The 12,888-nt window shown below is 38.9% G+C and overlaps 1 protein-coding gene across 2 annotated transcripts in view; it reads left to right on the top strand.

Moving 5' to 3' along the window:
• The first annotated feature begins 5,678 nt into the window (after positions 1-5,678).
• Positions 5,679-12,888, top strand: part of PLSCR1 (phospholipid scramblase 1) — a 35,897-nt gene continuing 28,687 nt past the window's right edge. The window contains exons 1-2 of one of the 2 annotated variants that reach the window (XM_053667266.1): positions 5,775-5,864; positions 10,647-10,672. In XM_053667266.1, the coding sequence (XP_053523241.1) occupies positions 10,660-10,672 (13 nt within the window). In that variant the 5' untranslated portion in view covers positions 5,775-5,864; positions 10,647-10,659. Of the gene's footprint in view, positions 5,865-10,646; positions 10,673-12,888 lie in introns of both variants that reach the window. The other variant, XM_053667267.1, reaches the window with a different exon arrangement.

Genomic DNA, 12,888 nt, shown 5'->3' on the forward strand with positions numbered 1-12,888 from the left:
GGAAACTGACTCCTCTGGGCCCACGCATAAAATAAACTTCCACTCTCTACACCAGAAAGCAGCTGAGTTGTTTTCCGTAACAAAATCATGCTGGGAAAATTGAACAGCCATCTGCAAAAGAATGGAACTGAACTCCTACTTATACCATACACAAAAATTAAATCACAAATGAAAGGGAAGTTACCACAGACATCACAGATATACAAAGGATCGTACCTACTCAAAGAATACTATGAGAGAATATATGCCACCAAATTCAATAACCTAGAAGAAATGGACAAGTTCCTAGAAATATACAACCCCCTGGACTGAATCATGAAGAAATAGAAAACCTAAATAGACCAATCAACAATGCAGAAATTGAAACAACCATAAAAACCTCCCAATAATTAAAAGTCCAGGACCAGATGGTTTCACTAGTAAATTCTCCAAATGAATTTAAGACCTGAAACAATAAAACCTTTAGAAGAAAAATAGGTTGTAAACTCTTAGACACCAAGCTTGGTGATGATTTTTTGGATTTGACCAAAAGTGAAAGTAGCGAAAGTAAAAATCAACAAATAGGACTACATTAAACTAAAAAGCTTTGGCAGCAAATAAAACCATGACCAAGATGAAAAGGCCACATTTGAAATGAAAGAAAATATTTGCAAATCATATGTCTGATAAGGGATTAATAGCCAAACTACAATAAAAAAAACTCCTACAACCAATAGCAAAAACAATCTGATTAAAAAACAGGCAGAGGATCTGAATAGACATTTTTTTTCCAGAGAAGACATACAGATTGCCAACAAGAATGTGAAAAACTGCTCAACATCACTAACAATCAGGGAGATGCACATTAAAACCACAATGAGTTATCAATACCTGTTAGAAAGGCTATCATCAAAGAGATAAGAGATAAGTGTTTGCAAGGATGTGAGGGAAAAGGAACCCTCATGTGCTGTTGGTGGAAAAGTAAATTTCCTATAGTACAGCCACTGTAGTATGGAGATTCCTCAACAATTAGTTCGAAATACAATTATCATATAATCTATCAATTTCATTTCTGGATATTTATCTGAATAAAACAAAATCACTATCTTAAAAAGGTATCTGCCCTCCTACATTCACTGAAGCATTATTTACAATAGCCAAGGTGTGGAAGCAACCTAAGTGTCCATCAACAAATGAATGGGTAAAGAAAATGTAATGCAGGTACACATGGGAGTATTATTTAGGCATAAAATGAAGGACATTCTCCATTTTCAACAATATGGATAGACTTTGGGGACATTATGCTAAATGAAATAAGTAGGGATAGAAAGACAAATACTATATGAACTCACTTATATGTGGAAATTGAGACAAAACAAAACAAAAAAACTGAACTTACAAAGAACAGATTGATGGTTGCCAAAGGTAGGACCTGAGGAGGAGGACAAAATGTATGAAAGTGGTGGAAAGGTATCAACTTCCAGTTATGAGATAAACAAGCCCCAGGGATGTAATGTACCATCGTTACCAATACTGCATTGTGCACTTGAATGTTGTGAAGGGAGTGAATGTTCTCCTCACAAGAAAATAAACTGTAAATATGTGTGGTGATATTAACTAAACTTGTGGTAATCATTTTGTAATAGACTCATATACATATATCAAACCACTATTCTGTATACCTAAATCTAATGCAATGATTATGTCAATTATATCTCAAAAAATATGAAGATTGTAGAAAGCATGTTCTATGAGGAATGTCTAGAGGTACATACGCAGAAGGGAAAATGTAGATGCTGAAATATGGAAGTGAGGATAATTATTCTGAATTGCTCTATGATAGCTTAGAGATATCACTTTTAAGACTGGTATAATAACTGCGTATTTCTCACAGAGCTGTTGTGAGAGCTAAGTAAGTCATTGCATGTTAAACACTTAGAATACTTTCTGGCCTATGAGCAACAGGGATAGATAAAAATGTTATAGATGTCCAGTACAGCATGTTAATTAAGGGATACTATTTAATTCTACTTGACAAATTTAGTCTTTTAATATTATATATCTGTCTGTGGGATTGTTAGTCAGTTTAGCCACTATGGAAAACAGTATGGAGTTTCCCTCCAAAATTTAAAAAACCCAGCAATTCCATTGCTGATTATTTATTCAAAGGAATCAAGAACACTAATTTGAAAAGATATATTCACCCCTATATTCATTACAACATTATTACAATAGCCAAGATATGGAAGCATCATAAATGTCCATCAGTAAATGCATGGATAAAGAAGAGGTAGTACACATACAATGGAATATTACTCATCCATAAAAAACAAATGAAATCTTGCCATTTGTGACAACATAGACTGATGTGGATCCTGGCTGGCAGGTTCTGTGTGTTGTGGTTGCTATGAACAAATACACACGGACTACAGAAGTCCTGTGGAGAAAAGGGATGGCATGGCCACTCTCTAAGGGAGAGTTGCCCTGGCCCCTGCCTGCACATGCTTTTATAGCTTTTCTGCATACATTACATGGAGGATGGTCCTCATTTACTACACATAGGTTCGATGCAGGTGATTACCTTTTACAGATAACAAAGGAAAGAATGTTGCTAATTACTTCAGAGAGAAGGATGTTGCAGACCAAGGGGAAAAGTAGTTAAACCAGTCATACTCCATACTTGGGAGGTTTAGCTCAGATTTTAGGAAGTTACAGTAAGCACTTTGTGCCTCAATTCAGAGTGAGGGAGTTTTAGCAAAAGCAAGTCTTACAGAAGTCTAGGTACAATGCAGGCCTGATCCCCCACGAGAAAACCTCTCCGTGAACATGGTCCTGTGTGCGGACTCACTTCCCACTCATTTTCCTCATGGGGGCTGAGCTACATTTCCATGCCACTTGAAATGGCTCCCTACAATAGATGGACCTAGAAGTCTATGTTAAATGAAATAAGCCAGGCAGAGAAAAACAGTATAATTTCATTTATATATGGAGGAAGGAAGGAAGGAAGGAAGGAAGGAAGGAAGGAAGGAAGGAAGGAAGGAAGGAAGGAAGGAAGGAAGGGAGGAAGGAAGGAAGGAAGGAAACTCATAGACACAGAACAAGTTGGTATTTGCTAGATGGGAGGGGGTTGGGGGGATAGATGAAAAGGTGGAGAAATTAAAGAGTATGGATACAGTTACAAAGCCCTGGCCATGGGGCTCAGTTGGTTGGAGTGTCAGCCTGTACACCAAAATGTTGCAGGTTCAATTCCTGGTCAGGGCACATACTTAAGCTGTGAGTCCAATCCATAGGTGAGGTACGTAAGCGTAAGAGAGGCAACCAACTGATGTCTCTCTCTCTTCCTTCCTCTCTCTAAATATGTTCCCTGGTGAGTATTATTAAAAAGTCACAGTGATGTAAAGTACAACATAGAGGCTACAGGCAATAATATTGTAAAAACTAGATATACTGTCAGATGGTTACTAGACTTATTATGGTAATCACTTCTAAGATATAAAATGTCTAATCAATGCAACTGAAACTAACATAATATTGTATATCAACTATAATTGAAAAATAAAAAGAAATTAAAAGTTGTGTCGTGATGTGAATAAAAAAAACCAAAGAATAAATAGGTGTCAAGGAAGAATTCATATTGGATGTTCTGGAGTACATAGAGGAAGCTTTCTTTTATTTCTTTCTTTATTTTTATTTTTATTTTTTTATTTAGTTATTTTTCGAGTACAGTTTTTTGTCTATTTCTCCCATCCCAGCCCCGCCCCCACCCCATGCTCCCCACCTCCCTCCCATCTCCACCCTCCTTTTTTCTCCTCCCTGTGTACTTCACATTTGTTCCTCCAAATCCCTCCCCCCTTCCCCCTTAAATTCCCTTCCCTCTCCCCTTTGTTTTTATTCTGCTTGCTTGTTTGTTTTGTTATTTAGCTTCCTGAAACTTTTTAAAATAAGATGCAAAGTCCACAAATCAAAAGTGAAGGCACCGTAAAAGATGATTAAAAATGAAAACTGTGTATTTTTTTCAAATTATCCTTTTTTTAAATAATTTTATTTAGTTATTTTTCAAGTAAAGTTTTTGTGTCTATTGAAAACTGTGTCTTGTTAAAACAACTTAATAAGTTGTAATTCAGAGATTCACTGGGCAAAAGGATTGAACCTTACTAACAGATCAGGTATTCAATCCACAATACATAAAGAGAACAACAAATCAGAAAGAAGAAAAAATGTTCCAATCCAACAGAAAACTGTCTTAAATATCAGACATACCACAGAGAAATATCATAGAATGTTCGGTAATAATATGAAAAAAGTAATCAATGTTGCTAACAATCAGAATTAAGAAAAACAATAATAAGTTAATATTTGCCAATCAGAATAGCAAACATTTAGAAATAATATTCAGGAAGTGTAGAGATGTCGTAAAACAACATTCTCAGAACAGAATGACAAGTTTCTATGGTGTGTACAAAAAGATATGTGCAAGGACGATGACCATAGCATAATTTGTAATTGTGAAATTGGAAACAAAGCACACCGTGATAATTAGATCAACGACACAGTTCTGTATTAAAGGCAAGGGAATTTCCAAGATGCCTCATAAAGTGGAAACACACAAGAGAACAGTTTGCATAAAATAATCCTGTAAAAAAAAAACCACTATGTACTTTTGTATATATACTGTTTATTCAGAATTTAACTCTGTGACAGGCATCACTGTTAACTCTTTGTATATTTTAACGTCCTTAAGTCTCATAAAAATCCTATGAGATAGATAGTATTGCTAATCCTCATTTTACAAATTAAAAAAGAGACAGAGTGCAATTTGCACAAAGTCACAGAGATGAGAAGGGATTCATACCAAAGTGGTTTGGTTTCCTCACTCGTTTTTCAGCATCGTTTTCTCAATTTCCTTACCTCCCTGACCCTTCTATTTCCCTTCTTCCCCTTTGCCACCTCCCTGGTCACTCAGTAAATTTTCAAGTGTCTCCTGACAGTGTCATGGGGAGAAAAGTAGGGGTGCAAAAGGTGTGTTTCGCTTTTCTCCATATTCAGCTTTATGGTGTGGAAGAAAGCTTTATGGTATGGTATTCAGCTTTATGAATGAAAACTTTAAAAGAAAAGGGAAATCAACGAATTCAGTTCAGTTCAACAAGCATATATTGTGCTTGGATGCCAGTCGGAGGGAACCTGAAAAATTAAACATTCTTAAACACATAGGATCTGTCTGACACTTAAAAAGAATTAACATCGTCTCCTCAGAGACAGAGACTAAGCCTGAAAGAGAGGAAGAGAGACCGACAGCCAGAGAGCAAAAGTGAAAAGGCTCCATAAAGAAAAACAAGCTTGACCTTCCTTATCTGTGCTCCGAACTGTTCACCGCTCCCAGACCTGAAAGCCCGGAGTCTAAGGAATGGGGGTCAAGGTCCGAGGAAAGAAGTTCTCGCAGTTCAGTGACTTCGACCACACCTCCGAGGCAGCGGGCTCCTAGTTTGTGCCTGTCCCAGTCCCAGCCGGTGCGGACATCTCAGTCCCTTGCTGCCCTTCGGCCGCAAAGGGGATGTTTCTGGAGTTTGTCCAGAAGGCAAGAGGAAGGGCGGGGCACCATCTGCGCACCGCCCCGGGTGTTGGTCTCCCTGCAGCATTCATGCCTCCTGGCAACTGCCGGGACAGCCTGGGAACCCTTTAATGCGCGTAGGATCCCGGAAACGAAACCTGGAGACGCAATTTCGGCGCGGCGGTGGCTCCGAGCCCCCTTCCTGTTGATATCAGGGAACTTTGTGTAACAAGGGGGGCAGGGCCACTCCGGCAACGAGAGGACCCGCGCCGCCATCCGTGCCTGGGATCCCGGTCCTCGTTGGCCCCGTGCTGTCATCGACCAGCAGCAGCCACAGGTGGGCCGCGGCCTTCTCTGACCCCTGCCGTGGGCGCAGGGCTCCGGGGTGGCGAATGACACAGGGGCGCGAGGGCTGCTCTGGGCTTGTGCTGCGGTTGGGGCGGGGGGCGGGATACTGGGATCCTGGGGGCCCAGGGAAGTCCCCGGAAGTGGAGCCGGGGCCTAGAAAGGCAACCGAGTGACCCCGTCGTAGGTACCCAGGAGCAAAGTGCCCATGACTAGGAGATTTCTGCCTGAAACCGCCCCCAGGCTGGACTCCCCTAGTGCATCTCTACACAGTGGCACGGGGATCTGCCAGCCTATTTCGGAAGAAGATGGAGCTATTAATAGAGCCTGCTAGCTGTCCTTTAACTGTAAATCCTAATTAGGGGTATGGCTGGAATTACCCCAGGCTCCCTGGGGCACCAGAATTGGAAACACAGAGGCGGTTTGTGGATTAGAGGTCAAGCCCTTATCTCGGAATCTATCTGTCTCCTCCCTCTGCTACTTAATATCTGGGGACTCTGACCCCCAGCCAGTTTCTTCCTAGACCTTCCTTCCTTACCTCATCTCTGAAATGGTGTGACTATCCAGAGCTACAAGAGTCATACAGTAGGACATGTACTAGTGTAACTCTGTTAGAGTAGGGTCTGGCACTGCCCCAGTACTCTAGTTTTTATTGTTTCTAATATTTGACAAGCCCCCGTTTCTCTGAATCTACTGTCTCGTTCCTGTTTTATTTCTCCATTTAGTCCTGGAGGTCTGGCACGGTCACTTCCCAGTTCCAGGGGACAGGCAGAAAACAGTAGTTTCTCCTGGTTTAGCAAGGTGAGGGATGTGGCTAGTACTGTACAAGTGTCACTTGCTCCGTGTGACCTGTCAGGCGATTTGGGATCCCCTTTTTCTCCCTTGAACAAGTTTCTCTGGATACTGCCCTGGCCAGCATGACAATCGCAGGACTTGGAACGCTGGAGTAAGTAACGCAAAGGCTGTTTGTGAAATGAGTGGACTTGTTCACTTGGGTAGAAAGTGGCATTTGAAATAGCCAGGTTGTGAATTAAGCAGCCTTCAAATCTGTAAGGGATCCATTCTTTCTGACTGAAAGGAATGAAATAATTCTGTACACACATTGTTGAATCAGCAAGCACCAGTTTAAGCGCCTTGCCTGGGACCAGCCATGCTCCAGCCTTTGAGAGTTTAGAGAGCAGCTGGAGAAGAGTCAACGTGTGAGGATGGTCTCCTGTGCGCCTCTCCATCCTCATGTCTAATGATCTCTCCCTCTTGGTCTGTAACCCACAGACCTTTCCTTTCCTTTCCTTGAATGAGAAGAGCTCCCTCAGCCTCAGGACTTCTACCCATGCAGTTACCTCCGTCTGCAGTTACCCCACCCACTCCTCAAACACACTTCTTTGAGCTCTTGGATCTGTCTTCCTTGGACACCCTCTCCCCATCACCTGACCTAGTGCCCCTATAACTCTTCATTACAGCGCCATTAGATTTATGGATAGCACTTCAACTGTTTGTAGTAATATATTGTTAGTTGTCATTTTGCTCTAGTGATTGTTATAGTGTATGCCTTCCATGGATATGCTTTGAAAAGAAGCACAAGCTTTATACTTGTGAATATTTATATAATATTTATATATGTACATACATATTATACAAAGGAGGACCCCCAAAAAGCCAAAATTATCTTCTGGAGGGCATGCCTCTTGTGCAGGCTTCCCCCTCTAGGTGCCTGTTCCAGGAACCCATCCATATACCGGCCAGCGTTGTTGTGGGAGACTTCATTTGACTTTAGTAAATTTGTTGAAGACTCTTTCCATGCCTTTGCCCATTTCATGGAGGGTGATTTATGAGCACACCTGCCCACACGGTGCTGAGTATTCCGCAGTTTTTGACCAAAAAGGCATGATCCCTGTGGCCCACTCTTCATATTGGCCCGAACTTGCCATGAGTGACTTTGTTTTTGTTTCCCTGGATGAAAAGTGTCCCTCCCCAAAGGGAAACATTTTGCAGATGTGTAAGTGAAACCAAAAAAAAAAATGGCAGAAAGTACTAAAAGGCATCAAAATTGATGAATGCAAAAACTGTTTTGAGCAGTGGAAAAAATGTCTCGATAGGTGTATTGCATCAAAAGGAGAGTACTTTGAGGGTGACTTAAGTTTAAACAACAGGTAACAATAAGTGCACAATTTTTAATAAATAAGTTCCGCTTTATGGGGGACCCCTTCATATATAAACCTATGGAAAGAGCACACCAGGGAAGATACAGAGCATTTCCATTGTCACAGAAAATTCTCTCCTGTCACTTTCCATCAGCCCCCTCCTATCCTAGCAACAACCAGACTGTCTGTTCTTATTTCTGTGGCGAATAGACTATTACTCAGCGGAAGGAGCCATGATAAAAGCAGCCATATGGGTGAAAAGATCTCAAAAATATATTGAGTAAAAGAAACCGGACACAAAAGAGCACACACTGATTACATTCCTATAAATAATGATATTTTAAATGCTTTCTATAGCACAACTTTGGCTGACACCATTTGCCAATAGGAGCTGCTAAGCTCCTATGCTGCTAAGCCCCACAGGCTTTAGAGACATGCATGTGGAGGAAATTATTTTAAAAATACAAAACTCAAAATAATGTAACCAAATAGGAAGGAAAAGTAAATATGAACAAATGTGCTCTGTTTTGGGATTTGTTTAGTTTCACTTCTTTGGGTTTCCGTCCAAGAAGGAAATGATCTTTGACCCCATGAAGGAAAGGTAAATATTCTGTGGCTCACCCTCCATATTTGCATACCTTAAAGGTATTCAGGTTGGTTTTGTTTGGGAAGGACACGGGCTCTTAGGGGACTCATTGCTTAAGAGACTCCACCAGTTCCTAATGTGATTCACAGCATTTGTTTATGAATTTCCTCTTTCTGGCACATTCTTTCTTTCTGACTGGCACTGCACTCCCCAGGCTCAAAAAACTAAATGTAAAAATATATATGTTTTTTAATCAAAAATATTTTTAAGTAAAAAATATTTAAGTTAATAATAGTCCCCTCCACACACACACAGAGTGTGTGTTCCTCCTCCAGATATTATTCAGGATTTGTCCTTGAAATGAGGGCCTTTCTGTCAGTGTAGGCAAGTGGAGAATGATGGAAAAGTGCTGTAAAATTGGTTAAAGGCTATAGGATATTTTTTAACTAATCACATTAAAGAAGGCTGTCCTACAAGCAACAGAGGAGAGATAAAAACTTAAGAGTCCAGTATGTTGAGTTGATGAAGGAATACTATTTAATTCTACTGCACATCTTCAGTCTTTTAATTTTAGATATCTGTGAAAGTACTCAGCATATTTACTTTCAATGTATAATCTTTGATACTGGAAATGTGAGTTTGACAAAAGTAACCGTGGCATTTGGTATGTATGACTTTAAGTCTCCTTTTACTTTTTTTATGACAGAAACTAAAACATGAATGTGGCCTATGAAAATGCTTAGCCAACTTTGGTTACATGTGCTTATTTGCTTATTGATCATTTTACTGATTAACTGAAGAAAAGCATACATTTTAATCTTCTTGCTCTTTTTGCCTGATGAGGTCCATAGCAGTTGGTCTCTGACTAGCAAATGAAAACTTATATTTGTATTATTCTAAGAAAATCCAGGAAGTGAAGTCAGTAACTCAAACAATGTTTTTGCTTTATTCCAAGCCAAGTAAACACATTCCGAATTATTCAACCATTGCTGAATTTCTTGAGTATGTAATTAAGAGGTGATTACAATTGGAATGTTCATAAGAGTTTTACTAGATTATGAAATTATATGCCTAAAGTAGGCAATGATAAAAAATTAAGAGAAGTGACATGATTCCCTCTTGGGAACCCCAGATTTTAGTACAGGACAGAGGGATCAGTTGATTTTTATTTACCATTAAGACAACACAGTTAATAGAATGGCAGCCAAGGCTGGAGAGGGCCTGGGAAGGGCAGGGATGGTTTATATTAGTTTGTGGGTACACGATGAAAGAGGTAACAGTTTTTGCTTCACATGTTAATTGTAATTACAGGCATATAGGGATTTAAAGTGGAGAGATAGGGAAAGTAGTGAATGGACGGTCATGGGAAAGACTAGGACGGGATCAAGACATTGGAAGACAGAAGTACTAAGTACAGCTTTTATTTATTTTTATTTTTTATTATTATTCATTATTTTCAGTAGAAATAACCAAACACAAAATTTAAGTTGGATTCGTTATGCTACTACAACTATGGCATCCCCTGAGAGTGGATGGATTTTCTGGCTAAAAGCATGTCTTTAAAAATTTTTTTAATTTAATCTTTATTGTATTTTTTTTCATTACCATTTAGTCCCCTTACATCCCCTGCCCCCAGCAATCACCACGCTGTTGTCCATGCATGTTTTAAAGCATAGAACAAAGGGTCAGACCTTTCAGGTTTTCCATTTAAGCTGGCAGAAAACGTCCATAGGACTGGAAATTTCCAGAGATATTTACAGTAGTGTAACCTGATAGCTAACCTTTCTCCTTCTCATGTTGGACCATGCCTGGAGCCCAGCCGTGAGCTGTCCACTAACTGGGCTGACTTACAACATCTGAAGTCGGACTCAGACACATAGCAATGGGAATCGACCAACCAAAGGGTTTAAACGATCAGATTCTGGTAAACTAGATGAATGGAGGAATATCTTACTTGCATGTATAGTTTCAGAGTATCGTGTTTTAGCGGTCATATTTGACCTCTAAAAGTATAACCTATATATTAATATCAGGTCTTCTTTTTCAGAACTCTTTAAATCATGGACAAACAAAGTAAGTAAATTAAGTGTTGACTTTTCTCCTTAAGTGTTAAATCTGTTGTTAATATATTTCTTATCGTGTATTTTATTCAGTTTCTGAAAGGGTATGGTTTGCTTTGTGTGATTTATGCTCTAGTTCAGTGTGTTCATATATATATGCAGATAGTCACTACCACTAGTGTTTCCTTTAAAAATATTTTTAAAAAGCCTTAGATGAACCTAAGAAATTTTAGGCTTACTGGAAAACACATTGTATAATTTATTTATATTTCATCCAGATCAGTTTCTCCTTTTTCATGTGTATTTCATGCACATTGAATATTCAAATCATATTAACATATAAATTCAATTTGTCAGTTTATTGTCATAAAATCCTCACATAAATCTCTAATACACACACATAAATATATATATATATATATATTTCATAACATACACACGTGAATAGTTTTAAATAAATACCAAACATTATGTTCTAGCTTTTTTTCTTTCAAGAAAATTTTAAATAAGTTGAGTATTGACAAGCATCTAATAAGACTTTGTCTGATTAAAAATCTAAAGCAATCCATATGGGGGAAAATATAAAAAATAAAATTTTGTGTTCTGAAAGGTTTTATCATCTTTCTTTACATTTGTTTAGATAGCCAAAGATGTTTGTGTCTCACCACAGTGTCACTCTTGCTACCTATAGTGTCATTTATTAGGACCAGACACCTTTGCTCTTCTTTAGGAAGTTTCATGATTTTCTGTTTATGTTTTCTGTAATAATTTAATCTTATTTGCAAAATTCAAAGCTTTTTAAATGTAAATGTTTATAATATTAAATTATTTTGTTTGCTTTAAACTTTGGGATGCTTCAAATCACTTCATAAAGATTCTTTGGCCACAGTCATTGTCACTTTTTTTTTCTTTTCTTTTTTTTTTAATTAATTAAAATTTTACACTTGGAAAAAGGACTTTGCCTCAACTCAGCACTGATACCCACTGGGTGTTAAATTTATAAAATAACGTGAAGTCAGCTGTAATGATTAGGAGTCAATGGTAGGAGTTTCTATTTTGTTAAAGTATGTTTTTTTTTAATTGGGTTTATTTGGGTGACATTGGTTCACAAAACCATGCATTCAAGTGTACAGCTCATTGAAGCCTCATCCGCACACTGCATCCTGTGCCCGTTGCCCGAAGCAAAGTCTCTTTCCGTCCCCATTCTCCCCAACTTTGCCCACCTCCACCTGTCACCTATCCCCCTGTCCCTCTGACCATCACCACGCCATTTCTGTGTCTATGTATTATATATATTTTACGGGGTTTTTTGTTTAATTACTTAACCTTCTTTCATTTAGCCCTCCAATCCTGACAGCTCAGTCTGTTCCATGTGTCTATATTTCTATTTCTGTTTTGTTTGTCACTTTATTTTGTTCATTTGACTCTGCCAGTCGTTACCTTTTAACTTTTCAATTTCATATAGGTAAATTGTATATGTTTGCATAAATAGAAATGAAATGTAAATATGTATACTTTATATATATACATATATAAATATACAATTTAAATATACACATATATAATTTAAATGCCTTTAAACAATATACTCTTATGATTTTATAAGTTACTTTAAGTTGCATTTCTGAAATCCATTCGTGATTCATATGCTCTTTGCTCTACCTGGTTCAGCTGGCACAGGAATACAATTAAAGCTTATCAGTCTTTGTCAGCTGTAAGGATCAAACAATACATAACATTCAGAAAACCACAAAAGCTTATTCTGAGCTAAAGGGCCATAAAACTTTGGGAAACAAACTCATTCTATGCTTGGACCCTTACCAGAAAATTGAGGGCATTCTTCACAAAGCAGGTTTTACAGGATTTTATACATTCTTTCTTAGGCCCAATTGCCCCAGGGAACCGCCCATTCCTGCCCAGGGCTGCACTACCCTCTGTCATTGTTTCAGGCTTAAGTCAGGCAGGGGAAGTAAAGTAGCCAAGAGATTCGAACTTCTTGGAGACAGAATGAGGACTCGGGCTATGTCAGAGCTGATGGGTGAGGGTCCATCACCCCCTTTTTCTAGAGTCCCCCAAGTCCTTCCCTGAGGGCCCCATTGAGACCATGCCTGTCTCAGGTCATCCCTCCCTTGAGGAATCTTACCCACCATTGACTAACCAGTCATCCGCCCGGAGCCAAGCAGGTGAAGTAAAGAGGGCAGAGGCCGAGCCCCTGCCGGAAGATAACTT

This window comes from Artibeus jamaicensis, unplaced genomic scaffold (genome assembly GCF_021234435.1).
Source record: "Artibeus jamaicensis isolate MK-2021 breed Jamaican fruit bat unplaced genomic scaffold, CSHL_Jam_final contig_466, whole genome shotgun sequence".
NCBI lineage: Eukaryota > Metazoa > Chordata > Mammalia > Chiroptera > Phyllostomidae > Artibeus > Artibeus jamaicensis.